General features: G+C 59.1%; 1 protein-coding gene across 1 annotated transcript; it reads left to right on the top strand.

Annotated features, from left to right (window-relative positions):
* The first annotated feature begins 4,572 nt into the window (after positions 1-4,572).
* LOC137456016 (hydrocephalus-inducing protein homolog) lies at positions 4,573-20,839 on the top strand. The gene is made up of 12 exons (XM_068167255.1): positions 4,573-4,817; positions 5,038-5,157; positions 9,810-9,978; positions 10,573-10,776; positions 12,613-12,817; positions 13,166-13,404; positions 14,270-14,421; positions 15,773-15,965; positions 16,629-16,734; positions 18,193-18,335; positions 19,031-19,249; positions 20,718-20,839. The coding sequence occupies exons 1-12, from the start codon at positions 4,573-4,575 to the stop codon at positions 20,835-20,837; spliced, it is 2,115 nt and encodes a 704-aa protein (XP_068023356.1). The 3' UTR covers positions 20,838-20,839.
* The last annotated feature ends 1,128 nt before the right edge of the window (positions 20,840-21,967 follow it).

Here is a 21,967-nt window from a genome sequence, read left to right as displayed (position 1 = left end):
CTGTGGCAGCGTGGATGGTGCTGGCAGTGGGGCTGGGCTGGCTCTGGCTGTGTCCTGTGCTGGAGTGGGGGCTCAGGGGGCAGGTCCTGGCCCACTCCTCAGCTCCTCCCTGCAGCCTGAAGGGGAGCAGGGACCTGCAAGTGCAGCCCTGTGTGCAGTGGGCAGCTGAGGAAGGCTGCAGATGTGTCCTGTCACCCAGAGCCAGGTGCCTCTGGATCTGCTTCCTTTTGCTCTGGCCTGGGACAGCTCTTCTGGAAGCCAGAGACACTTCTGGAAGCCCCAGTGACACTTTCTGTTCTAGATCTTGTCCTAGGCTCTGCTGCTGTGTGGCCAGAGATGTGTTTGCAGCTCACAGGATTGTCAGGCTTGGGAGGGAGCTCAAGGCTCAGCCATCCCAACCCCCTGCCATGGGCAGGGACACCTCACACCACAGCAGGTTGCTCACAGCCACTTCCAGCCTGGCTGCAAACACCTCCAGGCAGGAGGCTTCCACCACCTCCCTGGGCAGCCTGGGCCAAGCTCTCACCACCTTCATGGGGAAGAACTTCTTCCTGACACCCAACCTGAATCTCCCCCTGTCTAGTTTTGCTCCACCCCCCCAGTCCTGTCCCTCCCTGACACCCTCAAAAGTCCCTCCCCAGCTTTCTTGGAGCTGCCTTCAGAGACCTGAAGGCCACCAGAAGGTCTCCTGGGAGCCTTCTCCTCTCCAGCCTGCACAAGCCCAACTCTCTCAGGCTGTCCTCATAGCAGAGCAGCTCCAGCCCTCTGCTCCTCCTTGTGGCCTTTTCCTGGAGCTCAGCATGAGCCAGGGCAGGCTCCTGCACCCTGAGTTGAACTGCACAGGCAGGAGGTTTGGTGGGAGTCCCAGGTGGGGCTCAGAGCCCTGGACACCCACCTGCACTCCCAGGATCCCAGGAGGGGGGGTGGTTTGCAAGGGGCCTCTGGGGGTCATCCAGCCCAACCTCCTCCTTCCAGCAGGGCACCCCCAGCAGCATGCCCAGGGGGGGTTGGAATCTCTCCATAGGAGACTCCACAACTCCTCTGGGCAGCCTGCTCCAGGCCTCCAGCACCCTCACAGCAGAGAATTTTCTCCTCCTGGCCAGATGGAACTCCCTGGGCTCCAGCTGATGCCCCTTGCCTCTTGTCCTGTCAGTGGGCACCACTGACAAGAGTCCAGCCCCATCCTCTTGTCCCCCACAAGCCCTTTAGCTCTTGCTGAGCTGTGATCAGAGGCCCTCTCTGGGGCTGCTCTTCTCCAGGCTCAACAGCCCCAGGAGTCTCAGCCTCTGAGCCTCACAAAGATGCTGCAGGCCCTCAGCATGTGTGTAGTCTCCCTGGGACTCTTTCCAGTAGGTCCCTGTCCCTTTTGAGCTGAGGAGCCTAGTGGCCACCACTGAGGTGCTGTGAGAGGAGCTGCTGGCCCTGCAGAGGGCAGGGGCACTTCCCTTGCCTTGCCCAGCACTGCTGCTGGAGCTTTGCTTGGTCAGGCCTGGCTCCTGCTGGCTGAAGGCAAAGCCTGGGAGCAGCAGAGCTGTGCTGGTGCTGAGCAAAGGCCAGGCTGTGCTGAGGGAAGGCCTCCTCCTGCTCTGGAGGGATTCCAGCTCCCCCTGGCCATGCTGCTCTTGGGCAAGCTGCTGGGGGTGCCCTGCTTTAGCAGGGCAGTTGGAGTGATGACCTCCAGAGGTCCTTTCCAGCTCTCCCCACGCTGGCACTCTGGAGGGGACCTGGCAGCCTGGGGCAGGAGACAAGCTCTTGGAAACCAGAGAGCTAGAAGGTGCTGCTGTCTGCTGTCTTCTAGAGGAGAACCTGGCTGAGCATCACCCCCTCCATCAAAGCCTCTTTGGTGCATTCCCTCCCTGCAGGGTAGCCTTGGAGCCGGCCAGCAGCAGGTGCTGAAAGTCTCTTAGCTGCCAGAAGCGCCTGGGGCCTTCTGCAAGGCTTTCCAGCTCCCAGTGGGTCACCTGGAGCCGCAAGAAGTCTGCCTGAAAGGAGAGGGAAGCTTTCCCAGGCTCTGCCTGCACCTGCCCAGGAACAGCCAAGGTGAGCACTGCCTGGCTGCTCCTCAGGATGCTCCCCTGGGCTTTCCCCCAGGGCCTACCCCCAAAGCTGTCAGAGCAGCACTGGTGGCTTCCCCAGGCTCTGCAAGTCCCTGTGGGCTGTGTCCCAGGAGCCACCCTGCAGAGCTGGGGCTGAGCTGCTCCTCTGGGGGAGGAAGCTGGGCAGGGGTGAAGCTCAGCATGCAGCAGGAGGATAGGCACCCACTGCCGGGTGCTGCACTTTGGCCACGGCAGCCCCAGGCAGAGCTCCAGGCTGGGGGCAGAGTGGCTGAGAGCAGCCAGGCAGAGAGGGACCTGGGGGTGCTGACTGACAGCTGCCTGAACATGAGCCAGCAGTGTGCCCAGGTGGCCAAGAAGGCCAAGGGCATCCTGGCCTGCATTAGGAGTGGTGTGGCCAGCAGGAGCAGGGAGGTCATTGTGCCCCTGTGCTCTGCATTGCTTAGGTCACACCTTGAGTCCTGTGTCCAGTTCTGGGCCCCTCAGGTCAAGAAGGACATTGAGAGACTTGAAAGGTGTCCAGAGAAGGGCAACAAGGCTGGGGAGAGGCCTTGAGCACAGCCCTGTGAGGAGAGGCTGAGGGAGCTGGGGTTGCTTAGCCTGGAGAAGAGGAGGCTCAGGGGAGACCTCATTGCCCTCTACAGCTACCTGAAGGGAGGCTGTAGCCAGGTGGGGGTTGGTCTCTTCTCCCAGGCACCCAGCAGCAGAACAAGAGGACACAGTCTCAAGCTGTGCCAGGGGAGGTTTAGGCTGGAGGTGAGGAGAAGGTTCTTCACTGAGAGAGTCATTGGTCATTGGGATGTGCTGCCTGGGGAGGTGGTGGAGTCCCCACCCCTGGAGGTGTTCAGGAGGGGACTGGATGTGGCACTTGGTGCCATGGTCTGGCCATGAGGTCTGTGGTGACAGGTTGGGCTGGATGATCCTCGAGGTCTCTTCCAGTGCTGTGCCCTGAGCTGCTGGAGGAGTGTTTCTGGGAGAGGTGGTGTGGGGAGGGTGCTGCTCAGCTCAGATGCCCACACTGCACTCTGGGGGGTTTCTGCCTTCAGGCAATGAGAAATATGAGAAGGCCTTCAGGAAGGTGAAAGAAAAGATGGCCCAGGACAGTGAGAGAGATGGAGAAGTTGTCCTGGGGGAGGCTGCAGCCACAGAACCAACCCCAGATGACTTGGCTGCCACGGTGAGAACAGCTGCTGCCCTGTGTGGCAGGAGCCAGCCTCTCCCCCTTGTGTCACTGCATCCCCTTGTACCCCACAACAGGCTTCCTGGGGCCCTGCTAGCAGGTGGGACCTCCCTGCCCACACTCAGCCATGACTCTCATCAGCTGAGTGCTGCCCCAGGGCTGTCCAGCCCTGGAGGTTGTCCCTGCTGGAGCTGGAGGAGCTTCCTGGCAGCTGGCTGAGATCCTGCAGGCCATGCTCATGGGGGTGAATTGATGGGGCCAGATTCCTCTGCAGGTGCCACCTGTAGTCCTGGCCCTGCTCTGGAGCCTGCTCCCCACCCTGGGCAGAGCAAGGGCTGTGCTCCACCTCAATCAATCAGAGCTCCCTAACAGCTCAGTGTCTTTCAGGAGGTGTGAGGATAGAGGCCACAGGAGCATGACCAAGGTTTGCTCTTCTGCTTTAGGTCCTGGATGAGCTGGGCCTGGGTCCCTCAGGGCCCCCCATTCCTCCCCCTGCTGTCTCCTCTGTGGTTCACTGCCCAGCCAAGCGGGAGGTGCCTGCAGAAGTCCTCCAGCACTTTGTGCTCCTGCCAGCAGCTGCCACAGGGCCAGAAGAGGAGGAGGCTCCTGAAAGTGTTGTGGATGTCCCCACTGTGCCCACAGTGAAGGTGCCAGGACAGGGACCAGGCTGGATGGGGGCAAAGGGGCAGGTGGGATGGAAAAGGGTGAGAGTGGCAGGGCAGTGAAGATGTGACAGGGCCCAAGCCTGCAGAGATCCCTTCTGGCTGTCCAGAAGAAAGAGCTCTGCTTGAAACACAGGGCCAGTCTGAGAGGAGAGGCAAAGCCTCAGCAGCACACCCTGCTCTGCCCCTCAAACCTTCAGCTGGGAGGTGCAAAGATGGAGAGGAGCTGGCACTGAAAGCCCTATCCTGGGCTGATCCCCAGCAATGTGGGCAGCAGGTCAAAGGAGAGGATTTTGCCCCTGTGCTGTGCTGTGCTCTGCTGAGACCTCCCCTGCAGTGCTGGCTCTCAGGGCAGGTCTCAGCTGTCTTTCCCTTTGCTCTCTCCCTTTGGGGTGAAGACCTCAGAGGAGCAGGGCACCCCAGCCAGAGGCCATTGGAGAAGGGAGAAAGGCAGCAGCAGCCAGGAGGCTGTGAGGGGAAGGCAGAGCTCTGGCTGTGGCAGGAGAGATCTCCAGGGACCAGCCACAGGACCCCCCAGACGTTCCTCTGAGGGGGACCAAAGGCACGTGGACACCCTGCCCCCCCCAGAGAGCTGTGCCAGGTGAGCTGTGAGGGAGGAGGGATCCCTCTGCTTCAGGGCCAGCTTGCCAAGGAGGTTTCCCACCCCAGCTCCACCATGGCTCCTCCTGCTCTCCTTTGCTCCTCAGCAGTGCCTGAAGGTTCCTCTTTCCCTGCCAGGCTCAGCAGCTACCGCTGGGTAGTGCCTGCCCAGGGCCAGGTGGTGCTGCAGGTCCACTTCAGCTCCGCGCTGCTGGGCAGCTTTGAGCAGAGGCTGCACTTGGAGCTGCTGGGCACCAAGCGCCCCTACCAGCTGCACTGCAGGGGCACCTGCCTGTACCCCAGCATCAGCCAGGAGCCACGGTAAGGCTGGCCCCTGGGGCCGTCCCGCTCTGCTGCCCCTGAGCTCAGAGCTGAGACTCTGCCCCTTGTGCCCCTGGGACCTGCCTGAGCCCCCCAGCATCTCTTGCCGTGCTTGGAGCTGGGCAGCGGTGCTGTGCCTCGGCCAGCACTAAGAGTTCAGCCTTTGGGAGCAGGTTTTGTGCTCAGAGAATCTCCCAACTCTTCCTTCTCTCTGTGCCAGGGAGGTGTTTCCTGGCTGCAGGCAGAGCAAGGCAGCTGATGCCATCATCTCCAAGCAGTATGTCCTGAGCACGGGGATGTTCCACTTGGGGCCGCTGCTGTGTGCCCAGGCAAGAGACAGGTAGGTGCTGCCCAGCCCCCAGCTGTGCTGCTTGCAGGACCTTGTGCTTCCAGGAACATGCACCCAGGGGCACGATTCAGGGCAGGCCCGGGCAGAGAGCTGGGGGTTTGGTGGCTTTGAAGGAGCACAGCTGTGGCAACTTGAGCACCTGGCAGGCACAGGAGTGCTGGGGGGGATGGAGCTGATCTTCCTGCCCCCTGGGGGCTTTGGTGGCCAGAGCCAGGTGCTGCTTGCAGCCTGAAAGCAGCTTGGGGTCACTTGTCACCCCCCATCTCAGCTTCAGCAGCTTTGTGCTGTTTGTTTCAAGTGCTGGGAGCTCTGTGGGTCAGCCTGAAGGAGCAAAGGAAGTTTTTCTGCTGAGGGACTGTAAACCCTCCGTGAAATCTGCAGTGTCAGCAAGACTTGATGGTTGGAGCTGCTGTTGGGGGACAAGCACCTGCAGGGCAGGGCAAAGGGGATTTCCATTTTCCTGATCCTCACTGCTGGGTAGAGTCTGGCCTTAAAATAATGTCCCTGTAGCTGCTGGCATCTTTCTGTTTTTCACTTCCCTCTTCTTTCAGCATTAGGAATGGAGGTTTGTCTCCAGGGGAGCTCTGGAGAGCTGGTGGCATTCTGACACCCCAGGGAGGTTAAATCAAAAGAGTTTAAAAACCAAAAGAGGATTTGGCCAGGCTGAGGCATTGCCTTTTTTTGACCTTGTCCCACCAACCTCTGTCCCACACCTGAACCAGGAGGTGTTTGTTAACTCTGGGATTCCTCTTGGGAAGGAATCCTTTTGCTTTCCCGCCCTCAGCCTCAGGCTCCCCCAGGAGCTGGGCCCAGGCAGTCTCCTGGCTGCTTTGGAAGAGAGAAGCTGAGCTCTCTCCACACTTTTCTGGGAAGCCTGCAGGGAGGGAAAGCCAGCAGAGGAGGGGAGGAATCCAGGTGCCTGCTGTGCTTCTGTTTTGCCAGGCACCTTTGAGGTCCTGGTTTGTCGAAGGCCTCTTGAAGTGGCCTGTGCACACCTCTGGGATGGAGACACCAAGTGTGGGCTGGGCATCCAAGGAAGCAGGGAATGAACACAGGCAGCATGCAAGGTGTCCCACATGAGCCTTTCTCTCAGGCTGCTTGACAGAGCTCCCCTGCAGCCTTTGCCCTTTCTGTGGCCAGCTCCAAGGCTGTGCTGCAGGATGACAACTGCGAGCAGCTCTCCATCTGCAATGTCACCCCCTGGGAGGCAGAGCTGCACTTCTCCTTTGAGCAGGGTGGCAGTGGGGGCACCTTCCTCTTGGAGCCTGCCAGCATGCAGCTGGGACCTAAGGAGAAGCAGGTAGGAGACAGGCAGGTGGGACAGGGAGCAGCAGCAGAGCCCAGGAGCTGCCCCTCCTGCTCACTGAATGTTCTTCTGTGCTTCTCTTTGTGGGGCTGGGGCCAGGAGCTGAGCATCTGGGCATACCCCACTTCACCTGGCCTGGTGGAAGACAGCCTCATCTGCTGCATCAAGGGCAACCCAGAGCCAGTGGTCTTCCACCTGTGCTGCCAAGGGGTGCAGGTGAAGCTGGGGGTCAGCCCCAGGCAGCTGCATTCCAACAGGGTGCTTCTGCACAGGTCAGTCAGGCCAGGGGCACTCTGCTGGGGGTGGCTCTGCTGCAGCTTCCCTTTCCTCAGCTTGGAGGCTGGGCCAGCAGCCCTCTTGCTCCCAGCACTTGCCAGCCTCTTGCTCACCGTTCCTTGCTGGCTGGGATGTCCCATGACAGTCCCCAGCTCTAGCCCCCCAGCAGTGGGGGCCCTGATGCATTTGCTTCTCCTCTGCTGGTGCAGAGAGAGTGGCTCTGGCTCTGGCTCTGCCTGCTGTTGGATCCCCTTCTGCCACCAAGCTCTCCCTAGGGCCTCCCCTCTCAGGCTTGTGGCAAAGAGCAAAACCTGCAGGGTGGTTTCAGCCCCATGGGGAGGGCTGCTGCCAGCGGCAGGGCTGCCGCTGTGCCCCTCAGCAGCTGGCACTGAGCCTTGGTGTCTCCGCAGCCAGCACAGCAGGAGCCTGCTGCTGCGGAACAGCTGCCCCCTGCCGGTGGCCTGGAGGCTCAGCGGGCTGCAGAGCCTCGGCGAGGGCTTCTCGGTGCGGCAGAGGCAGGGCACGGTCGGGCCCCGCTCGGAGCTGGCCGTGCAGCTGTGCTTCAGGAGCACCAAGGCTCTCGGCGTGGAGAAGAAGCTCCGCTTGGAGGTGAGGGGACAGGGCCCTGCCTGGCAGAGCTGGGCAGAGTGCTGTGGGCCCTGGGGGATGGAGGCTGTGTCTGAAGGCAAAGAGGGCCAAAGGATGAGCCCTGAGGAGATTCCTTTGAGCCCACATTGTCTGGGCCCTTAGCACCAAGGGACCCTCACTGAAGGATGCTGCTTCTGAATACCTCAGTGCTGAGCAGGAGCTGAGGGTGGGGGGCAAGAAGCTGGAGCCAGGCAGTGGTGCCAGCACAGAACAAGGGGGAAGAGGCAGGAACTGGAAGCCAGGAGGCTCCAACATCTTTGGTGTGAGGGTGCTGGAGCCCTGGAGCAGGTTGCCCAGAGAGGTTGTGGAGTCTCCTCCTCTGGCTATTAAGGCTTTGTTCCCTGGGGTTTAGAGGCTGCATTGCAGTGAGGCTGCTGCCTGCTAAGAGAGAGTTGGCTGTCATTGCCACCTGCTCTGGGACACCTCAGGACTCTTGTGGGGGTTTGTACATCACACTGCCTCCCAGGCTGGGTAAAGACAGCTGCTAGGGACAAGGACTCCTCTTGTTTAGCAGGAACACTGAGGAGAAGGACTTTAGGGTTTGCTTCTTGCTGCCTCAGGTTTCAGCTGCAGAGAATGTCCAGGGTGTTGTTCAGGTGGAGAGCATTGAAGTTGTGGCTGAGGCCTACAAAGTTGCTCTGAACATCACCCTGCCTGAAGGTCAGTGGCTGGCCCCAGAGCAAAGGAGTTCAGCTGCATTGCACTGCTGGGGCAAGTGGGGGATGAGATGGGATGGGATGGGGTGGGATGGGATGGGGTGGGATGGGATGGGATGGGATGGGATGGGGTGGGACAGCAATGCAGGCCTGGCATGGATCCATGGCACAGGTCTCTTGCCAGCTGTGTGGAGTAAAGCACTGTCAGGTCACACAGTGCCTTGCCTCTCTCACACCTTGAAGTGTGCCCCTTTGAAACACCAGGGGTGGGAACAAGCAGCTGGCAGTTCCTGAAGGCTCAGTACAGCACATCAAGTGGTTGATCTGTGCTTGGAAGCAAGGAGGTAGAGGCTGAGCTCCTTGGCTGCTAAGCCCTACAGATCCTCTCTGAGTAAGAAGAGCAAAGGGCAGCAAAGCAGCCAGAGAAACCTTGCAAGGCTGGAGACTTGCTGAGCAGAGCTTTGTCCCACCTGAGCTCTCCCAGTCTCTGTCTCCTGACTGGGTGCAGCCTGCAGCAGCTCCAGCATCCTCCCCATCCCTTCCCTCGCTCTGGGGGTGTCCTGCAGGTGCAGATGGCTGTGTGAACTTTGGAGTCCTGGAGGTCCTGGGGAGTGCCAAGCAAGTGCTGACCCTGAGGAACCAAGGGCAGTGCAAGCTTGCATACAGGTTGGTCCAGCTGCCTGCTCTGGGAGTGCCTGGGGCCAGCACCTGCCCAGGCCTGCAGTCTGCTCCTGTGGCTAGAAGCTGTTCCCATGCTGGCTGCCTCATGGTGTGTGTGACCACTGGGACTGTCCTGAGCTCCAGGCTCCATTGCCATGGAGAATCCAGCCCCAGCCCAGCAGTTCTGCACAGCTCAGCAGGCACCACAAGGAGAGCCCCTGGGCTCTGGGGTGCAGTAAGAAGAGTGTGGCCAGCAGGTCAGGGGACATTCTCCTCTGCCTGTCCTCTGCCCTAGGGAGACCACCTCTGGAGTCCTGGCTCCAGCTCTGGGCTCCTCAGTGCAAGAGGGAACCAGTGGAGAGAGTCCAGCAGAAACTAGAAAGGTGCTGAGGGGCCTGGAGCAGCTCTGTGAGGAGCAAAGGCTGAGAGCCCTGGGGCTGCTGAGCCTAGAGAAGAGCAGCCCCAGAGGGGAGCTGAGCAATGCTCAGCAGGAGATGAAGGACCTGTGGCAGGCAAGAGGTTGGAGCCAGACTCCTGACAGTGGTGTCCAGGGACAGGCCAAGGGGCAGTGGGCACAAACTGGAACCCAGGAAGTTCCATCTGAGCAGGAGGAGAAACTTTGCTGTGAGGGTGCTGGAGGCCTGGAGCAGGCTGCCCAGAGAGGTTGTGGAGTCTCCTTCTCTGCAGAGATTCCAACCCCCCCTGGCCCTTGTGCTCCTGGGCAAGCTGCTGGGGGTGCCCTACTTTAGCAGGGGGGTTGCACCAGATGATCCCCAGAGGTCCTTTCCAAACCCTCCCATGCTGGGGGTCTGGGATTTTGTGCCCCTGAAGTTGAGGCCAGTCCCTGCTGAGCTCTGCTGCTGTCCTTCCAGGGCTAAGTCCTTTCTCTTCAGGAGACTCTTCAGAGGAGGAATGAAAACGCTGGGGGTGGAGGGGAGCTGCCAGCACTCAGCACTGCCTGGCTCTGCCAGGGCCTGGGGCTCCTAAGCACAGCAGAATTCTTTGGTTGGTTTTTACTGGTCCCATGCCAGGTCCTGGCTGTGCTGCTGGCCCCTGGGCTGTTCACTGCAGAGATCTTCTTCTCCTTCCCTCCCCAGGTTCAGGCTGCGCCCCACAGACCCCGGAAGCCGTGACCTGGCCTCCCACCTCACTGTGCAGCCCCAGCAGGGCCTGCTGCCTGCCTCTGAGCATCCTGTCCCTGTCCAGCTGCTCTTCCACCCCCAGAGGGAGATCAGCATTGAGGACAAAGCCATCCTGCTGTGCCAGGTGAGCTGCCTGGGGCAGGCAGGGTGAGCACAGCTGGGCTGAGGGGGTCAGGAGGACATGGCTGTGCTGGAAAGCAAGCTTTAGCTGGGGAACCTTCTGTTATTTGCACACAGCAAAGGCTTTCAGAAGCCAGCTCTGGCCCTTCCAGTGCTGGAGGGGGCCAATCCAAAAGCTGGGGACAGACTTTGGATCAGGGCCTGCTGGGACAGGACAAGGGGTGATGGTTTGAAACTAAAAGAGGAAGATTCAGCCTGGATAGGAGGAAGAAATGTCTGACACTGAGGGTGGTGCCAGCCTGGCCCAGCTTGGCCAGGGAGGTGGTCATTGCCCCATCACTGGAAGCACTGCAGGTCAGGTTGTTTGGAGCTCTGAAGCACCTGCTCTGCCCTCAGCTGTTCCTGCTGACTGCAGGAAAATTGAGCCAATGACTCCTCCAAGCCAACCCATTCCATGATTCTAAGAGGGGCTGAAAATGCAGTTCTGGAGCAGGACTTCAGAGCAGGGGGATGAGCTGATGGGCACCTGGGCTGTGGCCACAGGCCAGAGCCAGAGGTTGGGCTCTGCTGGATTTACCAAGCCCTGCCCTGGTTGCAGGTGCTGGAGCCCAAGCTGAGGGCAGGAGGGGAGCCCATGGCCAGCATCCCAGTGAGGCTCTCAGCCAGAGCTGTGCTCAGCCAGTACAGCATCAGCCCTGCGGCGCTGCTCGACTGCGGGGCCATGGCCAGCGGCACCAGGAGGGCCTGCAGCTTCCTGCTGCAGAACAGAGGCCTCCTGCCCTTCCAGTTCCTCATCTGCAGAGCAGAGCAGGCTGCAGCTGAGCCCACAAAGAAAAGGTGAGAAGGCCTGCAGCAACCTTCCTGCTGGAGGAGGCCCCACAGCAGGGCTGGCGTGCGGCAGGCAGCCAGGACACACAAGCAGGCTGCACTGTGAGTCCTGGGGCCAGGTTTGGGCCCCTTACTCCAAGAGCATTGAGGTGCTGGAAGGTGGCCAGGGAAGGACAACAAAGCTGGGGAAGGGTCTGGAGCACATGGGCTGTGAGGAGCAGCTGAGGCACCTAGCATTGTTTAGCCTGGAGAAGAGGAGGCTGAGGGAAGCCCTTCTGGCTCTCTACAACTCCCTGAAGGGAGGCTGGAGCCAGCTGAGGTTAGTCTTTTCTCCCAAGGAACAACTGCTAGGACAAGAGGACACAGCCTCAAGTTGTGCCAGGGGAGGGTTAGGCTGCACATGAAGAACAATTTCTTCCCCTTGAGGCTTGTCAAGGCCTGGCCCAGACTGCCCAGGGCAGTGGTGGAGTGCCTGCTCCTGGAGGGGTTTCAGAGCTGTGGAGAGGTTGGTGCTGGTCTCCTCTCACAGGTAATTAGTGACAGGGAAAGAGGGAATAGCCTCAAGCTGTGACTGGGTAGGTTCAGACTGGGCATTAGGAAAAACTGTGTCCCAGCCAGAGTGGTCAGGAGAGGAATGTGCTGCCCAGGGAGGTGGTGGAGTCACCAAGCCTGGGTGTGTTTGAAGGTCGTTTAGATGTGGTGCTTGGTCTGTTCCAGCCCCAACACCTCTGTGACTCTGTGAGGTGTGGTGCTGAGGGCCATGGCTTAGTGGTGACTTGTAGTGCTGGGGTCAGTCTTGGCCTTGCTGACCTTAAAGGTCTCTCCCAACTAAACAAGTCCATGTCCTGTGAGCCCTGGGTTATTGTCTGCCTGTGCAGTTGGCTTGTGAGCAGGGAGGAGAGAGGTGCCACAGAATCCTCCTGCTCATCCTCATGCAGCTGCTGCTGGAGCCCATCTGCCCGTCAGCTACAGCCACAGGTGGTGCAGGGGGCTGTGAAGAGCAGGAGGACTTTCTTCCCTGGGGAGGAAGGTTTGGCTGTGGAGAAGGGCAGGAGGAGCTCAGCCTGAGGGATGTTCTCTGCTCTCTCCTCTGGGTGCACATCAAAGGAAGTTCTCTGACTCCCACAAGCAGGGGAGCTCCAGTGGAAGGTCTGCTGCAGCCAAGCAGAGCAAGCCCTTGCTGCCAAAGGAAACCAAGCCCTCTGTGAAGGTGGGTGGCTCCTGCTCCCCAGGACAGGCTCCTCCACTGCTGTGCCCAGGCTGGGGGCTTGTGCCCACGGCATGGGACAGGGGCTGCATGGGGGAGACCCATCCTCTGCCAGCCATGAGCAGAGGAAGGAGCTGCTCAATGCTGTGCTCTTGCTCAGCCCTGGAGCTGTGGGGCCAAGGGGAAGGGATCTGTACCTGGTAGCTGCTGGCCAAAACAAGGCTGTGAGTGCCACAGCTGTGGAGTGTCCCTGCTGAACTCCCAGTCCAGGGACAGGAGATGACCTTGCCTTGCCTTCTGCCCAGTCCCCTCTCCTCTCTGATGGTTTCTCACAGTTCTCTCTGCTCTCTTGTTTCACACTGGAGGCTGAAGGACCCCAGCTCCCACCTTCACCCTTACAACCCAACTCCTTTCTCTAAGCCACTCAGGCTAGGCCTGCACATCTCCTTAGCTTGTTCATCTCATCCTGGCTTGTGCTCTGGGCCGTGGTGTCATCCCTGCCTGCCCTGGGCCCAGCTGGAGGCCAAGGCCCAGGGTCCTCCTTGCTGGGATGCTCAGAGTGAGGCTGTTTGCCATCAGCCTCTGCTGGGACTCTTTCTGCAGGCTCGCCTCACCCTGGGCATGTTCCCAGTGTCCCCTGCCTTTGGCTCCATCCTTCCTGGGGAGCAGCAGCTGGTGACAGTAGATTGTGCTGCGGAGCTGCCAGGGCCGTGCCAGGAGCAGCTGCTCATCGACATCAGCAGCAGAGACCCCGGGGACAACCCTCTTGGCATCCCCTACACCCTGCTGGCCGAGTCCTGCCTTCCAGGTGAGTGCTGCCCACGGGTTCCTGTGGCCAGGCTGCTGCTGCTCGGCACCCAGCCTCAGTCCTGGGACAGAGCAGACAGCCTGAGCCTGACCTTGCATCTCTCTGCCAATCCTCAGAGGTTCTTGCCAAGCCCACCAGTGGGAGAGGCTGGGAGGGATGCATGGAAGGATCAAAAGAAACCCTTTCAGACTGAGGGTGCCTGAGCTCCATCCTCACAGGCAGCTCCCCCAGCCAAGGCTGGGGTTTGCAGCTCCCTGGGCAGAAAGAGCTTGTCAGAGGCCAGCAGGGGCAGGGCAGGTCAGCAGGAAGGATTCTCCATCCTCAGCCCTCCCTCTGCTCTGCTCACAGCATTCCTGGCTGATGACCTTGAGTCCATCTTTGAGGGGCATCAGATCTGCAGCAGCAGCAACCTCTGCCAGCTCCTCCAGACAGTGCAGGAGCAGCAGGGGCTGTTCCTCACAGATGAGAACAAGTTCATCTTCACCAAGCTCCTGGTTGGGCACCAGGCCACGGCACGCTGCAGGATCTGCAATGTGAACAGAATCCCCTGCCATGTGCTCCTCTCCAGCAAACCCAGCCCCAGCAAGGTAAGAACAGGAGGCCTTGGGGAGTCTCTGAAGGCTGTGTGACATCTGCCTTGTTCTCCAGCTTCCTTGCTTCCTTTTGCCCAGCCTAGTGCAGCTCAGGGCAGGTGACAGCTGGGCTGCATTCAGTGTGTCTCAGGCAAGGTTTTAGCTCCAGGCCCCTGGGGCTTTGGAGTGAGACCTGAGCCCTTCTGAACATCTCTTGGAAGCACAGGCAGAGGAGGAGCTTTTACTCAGCTTTGAGCCAGGGCTCCAAGCACACCCTTTTGGGGTGGGGTTGGTCTCCTCTCAAAAGGAGTAAGTGCTAGGACAAGAGGACATGGCCTCAGGTTGTGCCAGGGGAGGGTTAGGTTGGACATGAGGAGCAATTTCTTTCCCTTGAGGGTTGTCAAGGCCTGGCCCAGGCTGCCCAGGGCAGAGGTGGAGCCCCATCTCTAGAGGGATTTCAGAGCTGTGGAGCTGTGGTGCTGAGGGCCATGGTTTGGTGGTGACCTGGCAGTGCTGGGCTCAGAGTTGGACTTGATGATCCTAAAGGTCTCTTCCAACCAAAGCCATTCTCTGCTTTCCTTAGGCTCCCTGCTCTTTGCCCCTTCTCTTTAAAGGCCAGGGGCAGGTTCTTTGCAGGGTTCTCCATGCAGTCCCCACTTCCCATGTGTGCTGGGGCTCTGACCAGCGCTGAAAGCAAGCTTTGCACTCCTGCTGGGGCAGCACTGCTTTGGATTCCCCCCCTGAGACAGATGGAGCCTGTCTAGGGAAGCCAGAAGGGGGCCACACTGTCTGGGGCTGTTCCTCATGATCCTTGTATGGGTGAGACAGCAGCACATGGAGAAAAGTTTCCTCCTAACAGCCTTCTCTGGGCTTCCCCAAGCTGAAGAGCCACTCTGGCCAGGTGTTTGAGGTGGATCCTGTCCGGCTGTCCGTGCCCAGCTGCTCCCAGGCCTTTGCCACGGTCACCTTCACTCCACGGAAGGTGAAGAGCTACCATTGCACTTTTGAGGCCTCCCTCGATGTCCACACAAGGTAACTCACCTCAGGAGAGCTTGGGAGGGGACCTTCCTGATGGCTTCCAGCTCTTTGAGTAGCCTTGGGTAGAGTACTCAGCGTTACAGCATCCCAGCAGGGAGGGGCTTGGAAGGGAGCTCTAGGGATCATCCAGCCCCACCCCCTGCCTGAGCAGGGCACCCACAGCAGCTTGCCCAGGATCCCCATGGCCAGGGGACTGTGGAATCTCTGCAGAGAAGACTCCCCAAGCTCTCTGGGCACTGCTCCAGGGCTCCAGCACCCTCACCTCCAGGATCCCCTCTGGGGCTGCTCTTCTCCAGGCTCAGCAGCCCCAGGGCTCTCAGCCTCTCCTGCTGACAGAGATGCTGCAGAGAACTCAGAAGCTGTAGCTGCGAGATCCAGCAGAGCCGGGGAGTCAGTGCCCTGCTGTAGCCTGCAGCAGTGCCTGTGAGGGCAGTGGGACACTGGCACTGGCCCAGGGTGCCCAGAGAGGTGGGGAATGCCCCATGCTTGGAACCATGCCAGGTCAAGTTGGCTGGGGCTCTGAGCAAACTGCTGGAGTTGCCAAGGGCCCTGCTGCCTGCAGGGGGCTTGGACTGGATGAGCTTTCAAGGTCCCTTCCAAGCCAAAGCATTCCAGGATTCTCTGATGCCAAGGAGCCAACAGGGAGTGGATGAATCAGGAAGCAATGGAGCTGTGTGCAGCTTCAGCTGAGCTGGAGAATGCCAAGGACAGAGGATTGTTTCCATGCCCTGAGCCAGCTGCCCTTGTTGCCTCCTTGTTCCTGTGCTCAGGAGGTGATCTGGTGGATCTCCTGGGGTGCATGAAGATCTTTGATGCTAAAGGAGCCATTGGATCCCCTCTAAAAGACCCCAGCTCTTCTGCCCTAGGCCCTGTGTGTGTCCTGGGCCTGCCCTGCCCTTGCCCAGCCCTTTAGTAGCTGAGCTGGGACTGGATCCATCAGTCTGCTGCCCTAAGGAGCAATTCCTGCTCTGAGCCTCTGTGGAGATCACCTTCCCTGCTGGGGTCACTGATTTGCCCCTTCTTCCTTGGAGACTTTTCCATGCTCTGCTCATGCTCCTTGCTTCTGTCTCACCTCAGCACAGCCAGGGAACCTGCCCCATGGCCTCTGTCACCTCCTCATGTCTCTGCTGCCCTGCAGGGCTCCTCTGAGTGGAATGGTTTGAACTGGTGCTCTGGGAGGCTCTGGCTCTGCAGAGCAGATTCCTCTTGGATGGGACTGGGAGGAGAGGGGCAAGGGGGAGCTGTGTCCTGGGGGCCAGGAGCCCCAGGCAGGGGAAATGCAGCAGGTGGCCCTGGCTCCACTGCTTGCCAAGTGAGCAGTGGCTCTGCTGCCCCTCTCCTGCAGCCCTGCAGCAGTGAGAGCACAGAGCCTGAGCTTTGAGATCAGCGGCGAGGGGAAGCTGCCGGAGGTGAGGGTCCTGCGCCCGGCGCTGAAGGACAGGAGAGGGAACCCCCTGCTGCTCTTCAGGAGGCTCCTGCTGGGGGCCTGGGAGAAGCTGCCCCTGGTCCTGCAGAACTCTGGCCCTGTCCCTGCCCAGGTGAGCAGCTGCTGAGGGAGCTCTGCTCGGGGAACAAGGCTGCTGCTGGGCAGGAGAGGGCCCAGCGCAGCCGGTGAGGGTGGGCAGGGGCCCCACTGCTCTGCAGGTGCCCTTGGAGCCCAAAGGAAAGCCTTGGCTTGTGCTCAGAGCCTCTCTGTGGCAGGAGGACGACCTCCTGAGCTTCTGCTGTGGCAAAGCAGTGGGCAGAGGCTCGTGCCTCAGCAGCCCTTCACTTTTGCCTCCACCTCCTTTGCAAGCTCTGCTGCTGTCCTTGCCAGCCTTGACCCAGCCCTGGGCTTTGTGTTTTCCCTGCCTCAGGGAACAGCCTGGGAAGGGGCCTCAGAAAGTCTGTTGGAAGCCCCTGGCTGACTTCTGCTTGCCAGGAAGGGAGTTCCTCTGGGAAAGGGGATTTTGGGACCTTCTCAGGGAAACACAACTCAGAGAGTCAGGCTGGAGCCTTCCTGTCCTGCCTGCTTCTGTTTCCATCCCCTCCCAGTGTCTCTGGATGCCTGGCTTTGGGCTGGTTTCGCTCCAGCCTTGTGCTCAGAGCTGTGTTGGAAGGGGGGCAGCGTGCTGGGCTGCCCGTGGTGGAACAGCAGCAGTGTGGGCTCAGGCCCTGGGCCATGCTGTGCCCACCCCAGTCTGGTCCTGCTCTTTTCCCAGGTGCTGCTGGACCTGCTGGATGAAGAGGGAGTTTTCTTCTTGAAAGCCAGGCCCAGCACCAAATGCCTCTCCCAAGCTGTGGGCATGAAGGACTCTGCTGGAGAAGGTGAATTCATCACCCATGAAATGTGGTCACTCACAGAGGGAAAACTTGTGTCCTGCTGCTGGCTTGGCCAAGCAGCAAGCAGCTGTTGGCCAGAGCTTGTGTCCTGGGGCTCTCTGGGGCTGTTGCACATGGACTCTTTGCAGGGTTGATTTCTACCTGGCAAGCTCTAGGAAGCTTTTCCATTCTTATGGAGGTGGTGGGTTGAGTCCTGGGGGGGGTAACACCACTTCAGTGGAGCATCTGAGGTCTGTGCTGCATATGGGGAGTCCCCAGCCTGAAGGGAGGCTGCCCCTGAGCTCACAGCCAGCCAGCAAAAGCCCAAAGCACTCTGACTCAGCTGTGCTTAAGGCAGGAGCTATCTGGCTGCAGTTTGAGCCAGGGCTGAGCACTGAGCTGAGCTTAAGACAACTAACAGGGATGGCCCTGGTAGTGTCACAGCTTTGTGACCATGGGAGGAGGGTCTGGAAGCACTGGTGAGCCAGGCTGTGCTTAGAGACAGCTGGTTTTCAAGCTCCTGTTCCTTTTCTGGAGCATGGAAATGTTTGCAGTGCCTCACCTGTCCCTGGTGTCCATCTCTGTGCAGAGAGGAAGCCCCACACTGCTTCCCTGCTCCTGCAGCGTGGGCAGACAGCAGAGTTTGAGGTGGTTTTCAAGCCCACCCTGGCCCAACGCCTGGAAGGGAAGCTCCACCTGTCCGTGCTGGACAACCCCTCTGAGACCACCAGCAGGCTGCTGGGGGAAGGCTATGGAGATGACTTCACCCTGGACAACATCCAGGGACTAGTGGCAGACAGGGAGGAGCAGAACCTCCCTGAGAGCAGCCTGGAGGAGGACAGCCTGGAGGGTAAGAGGAGAGGCTGCCAGGGTGTAGCAAGGAACCTCCAGGGCTGGGCACACCTTGTGGCAGCACAGGGCTGGCCCAGATTTAGCAGCCAGCTGCTGTCACCTTTTGTAGCCTGCAGAGCAGCCTTGCTTGGGAGCCCCAGGGAAGGTGCCCTGTCAAGGGAGAAGTTTGCAGGCCAGCAGGGAGGGCTCAAAGGAAGCAGCTTTTGATTGAGGAGCTCTAAAAGGAGGTCTGCCAGCCCATGGGGTGCTGTGGAGAGCACATCTGATCATTTGTGTCCTCTCTGGGTGGACTGCTTGGTGGCTAAGGAATTGGTTGGATAGTCACAGCCAGAGGATAGTGATCAACAGCTCAATGTCCAGATGGAGACTGGTGTCCCTCAGGGGTCCATGCTGGGCCCAGAGCAGCCCTGCAGAGAAGGACTTGGGGGTGCTGGAAGGTGCAGATCTGGAGGTGAGCTGGCGCTGTGATCTCAGCCCAGGCCCAGACATGTCCTGGGCTGCATGTCCCAGGGGAAGGAAGGCTTGGAGAAGGTAGAGCTGGAGTCCTGTGTGTCTGTGGGGGGCAGAGGGCTCTCCCCTCATGCTGAGAGCTCTCTCTCTCATTGCCAACAGCTGACCCAGGGGATCACATCCAGTTTGGGTTCTGTCCCGTTGGCACCCCCTGCACCGTGACCTTCACCATCGCCAACCGCAGCAGGGGGCAGGCCCTGCGCTTCCAGTGGCTGCCTGAGCCTCCCTTCCACTTCTGCCCCCAGGTGAGCTTGGTTGTCTCTGCTTTTCCCTGCTGCTCAGACCCTGCCTGGCAGCTTTCTGGGAGCCACCATGGAGCAGTGAGAACCCCTTTCAGTGCCACCTAGGAGATGCCATCCCTGGCTTTGCTGGGGCCAGAAGAGCTCCGTGTTGTGGGACGTGGCATCTTTTGGTGGTGTTCTTCTCCATCAAAACCCAGATAAATCCTCAGTAAGATGCAGTTTGACACAATCCCAGCATGGTGGGAGTTGGAAGGGACCTCTGGGAGTCATCTAGTGCAACCCCCCTGCCAAAGCAGGGCACCCACAGCAGCTTGCCCAGGAGCACAATGGCCGGGGAGGTGTGTTTGAATCTCTGCAGAGAAGGAGACTCCACAACCTCTTTGGGCAGCCTGCTCCAGGGCTCCAGCACCCTCACAGCAAGGAATTTTCTCCTCTGGCTCAGATGGAACCTCCTTGGTTCCAGTTTGTGCCCCTTGCCCTGTCCCTGGGCACCACTGAGAGGAGTCTGGCCCCATCCTCTTGTGCCCCACCTTCTAGCTCTTGATAAGCTTTGAGAGATTGTCTCCCAGGCTGCTCTTCCCCAGGCTCTCAGCCTCTCCTCACAGAGGTGTTGCTGGCACAGCTGCTCCCCACGCCCACAACCTCTCCTGTCCTTGCCAGTGATCCCAGGTTGGTCTTGGCTCTCTGCTTCTCCCTAGGTGGGACACCTCCATGCTGGCTGTGCAAAGGACATCACAGTGACCTTGCAATCAGAAGTTGAGGTCACCTTTAAAAAGCACCCAGTGAAGTGTCAGGTGTCCAGGATCTCCTTCCAGCTGCCACCAGAGGAGGTCCCTGACTGGGATGACATCCTGCATGCCATCAAGTGGGTGCATACCACAAGGGCCCCAGGTGCCACCTGGCCTGTCAAGAAGAAGGTAAGAAGCACAACAGCAAAAGCTCCCTGAGCTGCCACAGGAAGGTCTGCTGATGGCAGCAGATCTCCATCTCTGCTCCTCCTGACAGTGAATCCACCCCTGAATGGGAACCAGCAGGATGTGTTAGAGGAAAGGATGCTGCTCAGGGATCTGAGGGCTCAGACAAGATGGGGAAGTCTCTTGGACAAGAAGGCAAACTCTAAACCAAGAGCTGAAGTGTTGCAGTCTGTGTTGGATGGGAGCTCACAGTTTTGAACCCACTTGCACAGCATGGTGGGGGTTGGAAGGGACCTCTGTAAGTCATCCAGTCTCAACCCCCTGCTAAAGCAGGGACACCCACAGCAGCTTGCCCGGATCACAATAACCAGGGGGGGTTGAGATCTCTGCAGAGAAGGAGACTCCACAGCCTCTCTGGGCAGCCTGCTCCAGGCCTCCAGCACCCCCACAGCAAAGAATCTTCTCTTCCTGGTCAGATGGAACCTCCTGGGCTCCAGTTTGTGCCCCTTGCTTCTTGTCCTGTCACTGGGCATGACTAAGAAAAGAGTCTGGCCTCATCCTCTTGCCCCCCAACCTCCTGCCCCCCACTTGAGCTGTTGGTCAGCACTGAGCAGATCTCCATTCCCTGGAGTTCAGATCTGGTTTAGATTCAGTGCCTTTGAACTCCCAAGGAGTTGAATCCCCTGCTTCTTGTTTTGGGTGCAGAGCAGCAGTAGCAGCACTCTGCTGTGTGTGCTGCGGAGCCCCCCAGCACCTTGGGGCTGAGCTTTGAGCGTTGTCTGCACTGAGCAAGGCAGCAAAGCTGGCCAAGGGTCTGGAGAGCAGGGCTGATGATTGGACTTGACAATCATCCAGGTCTTTTCCAACTCCAACACCCTCTGCTGTTGGCTGTGGGGATCTCAGCAGCAGCTTCTGCTTTGACTTTCCTTGCCCAACACACTTCTCTTGGGTGATGACTCTGCCCCAGCTGCTGAACCACTGCAAGACCTGGAAGCCAAATCATTTTGCCTAGCAGAGGCAGAGCAGTCAGAGACTTTCCAAATGAGTTCACTCCCACCCCCAAATACCCCTTCCCAGCCCCCAGCAGTGTGGTGGCTGCCCCACACCAGACATCTCTCTGGAAAGTCCTTTGTCCTAAAAAGAGTTTCCGGAGCTGTTCATTCTTGGGGTTCTCCACCCACAGCGTCCAGGAGGGAAACTGGAGGCTGCTAGGTTTATAGGGGCCAGGAAAAGCAAGGTCAGGCACTGGTACCCAGTGGCAGTTCCCACGTGTGTACTTGCAGTGCTGGCGCTGCTGGCTTTGGTCGGAAGGTGACACACAGCCTACAGCAGAAGGGTCTCCTGCTGCTGTCTTCATGGGATGAGCCATGGGAATGTCCTTCCTAGCCCCTCTGTGTGGCTGCTGTTGGAGGCTCCCTGATCAGCCTGGCACTCAGGGCCCTGCTCAGTGACTCTTCTCGTCTCTTTGCAGGTGCTGGAGCCAGAGGCAGAACCAGCTCACACTGTCTTGGAGAGCAGCAGCCGTGAGGTGCAGATTTTCCTCAGCGCTGTTGTCACTGGCTTGGGGTGTGATGAAGAGGTTATTAATTAATATGAAACACAGAAATATTAATAGTATTAATTATTAAAATAATTAATAACCACTATTTGATGTACATATTCTAGTGCACAGTTGTGCAATACATCCCATAAGTGGTTTAGTATTTATCATTTGGACTCCATTGGAATATTTACAGAATTAATTTCTACGAATCGCAAGAAGGGTGCAGTTCCACTGCTTGTCCACCAGATGGCGAGTTCATGGGACATTGGCAGCTGCCTAACTATATAGAGAGACATTACAATGCATCAGAGGTGACTTTGCTAGACGCGGGTGCTTTGAACCAAATGTTAATGAGTAAGTGGAAAGCACGGGGGAAGATTCACTGTGTCCTTTGTTGCAGCAGTCTGCTGTCACCGGGCTGGCTCCTGACTGGTCCAGATGGTGACAGTGGGGGGCAGCCTTCTCCCTCCCACGGCAGCAGAGAAGAGATGGAATGTAGGCTAGCTGGCAGGCAGGTTCCCTTGGCAGGACTGTGGCAGCTCCCTTCAGATGGCAGGGAGCGGTCCTGTGGGATTGGCCTGGCAGGGCCGGTAGGGCTGGTCCCAGGATGGGGTCGGCCCTGTGGCAACGACCTTCGGGGCCGGCGTGGACAGCCCTGGGGAGGAAGTGCGGCTGCATGAAGCAGCGACTTCCCCTTTGCTTGGCTCGAAGGTGTGGATGGGACCCTATCGGAGTGGTCCCAGCTTTGGAGCACAGGGCATGGACTCCTCTTCTCTCCCACAACAGTGACATCATGCAGGCATGCGATGAAGCACTGGTCCCGCTTTCTGAGCTGACACCCAGGGTTGTGCAGCTTGTTAGTCTGCTGCTTAAGGCTGAGGCAGATGTTTGGACTGCTGGACTCGGCTAGTCTCTTCCCTGGCAACTGGGCAGATCTTACCCTCAGGGGTCCAGTCCTCTTGAAGACATGGCAGGGTCTTCCGGCCTCTGAGACTGGTAATACAAGGCTGTAGCTTCTCAGGCGCTCAGCGTATGTCACTCCTCTGGAGATACTCTCAGGCCCAAGGCTCAACAGGCCTGCCTGGATGCAGGCTTAAGAGCAAGGCTATGGCATGAGGTTAGGCTGGAGCAAGGAGAGAGAGCAAAGTGAAAGAGGGCAACGTATTTACAAGTTGGGG

This window comes from Melanerpes formicivorus, unplaced genomic scaffold (assembly GCF_026170545.1).
Source record: "Melanerpes formicivorus ecotype bairdi unplaced genomic scaffold, bMelFor1.0.p_v2 SCAF_114, whole genome shotgun sequence".
In the NCBI taxonomy this organism is placed as follows: Eukaryota; Metazoa; Chordata; class Aves; order Piciformes; family Picidae; genus Melanerpes; species Melanerpes formicivorus.
Note: the sequence above shows the minus strand (reverse complement) of the source record. Positions and strands in the feature narration are given on the sequence as shown.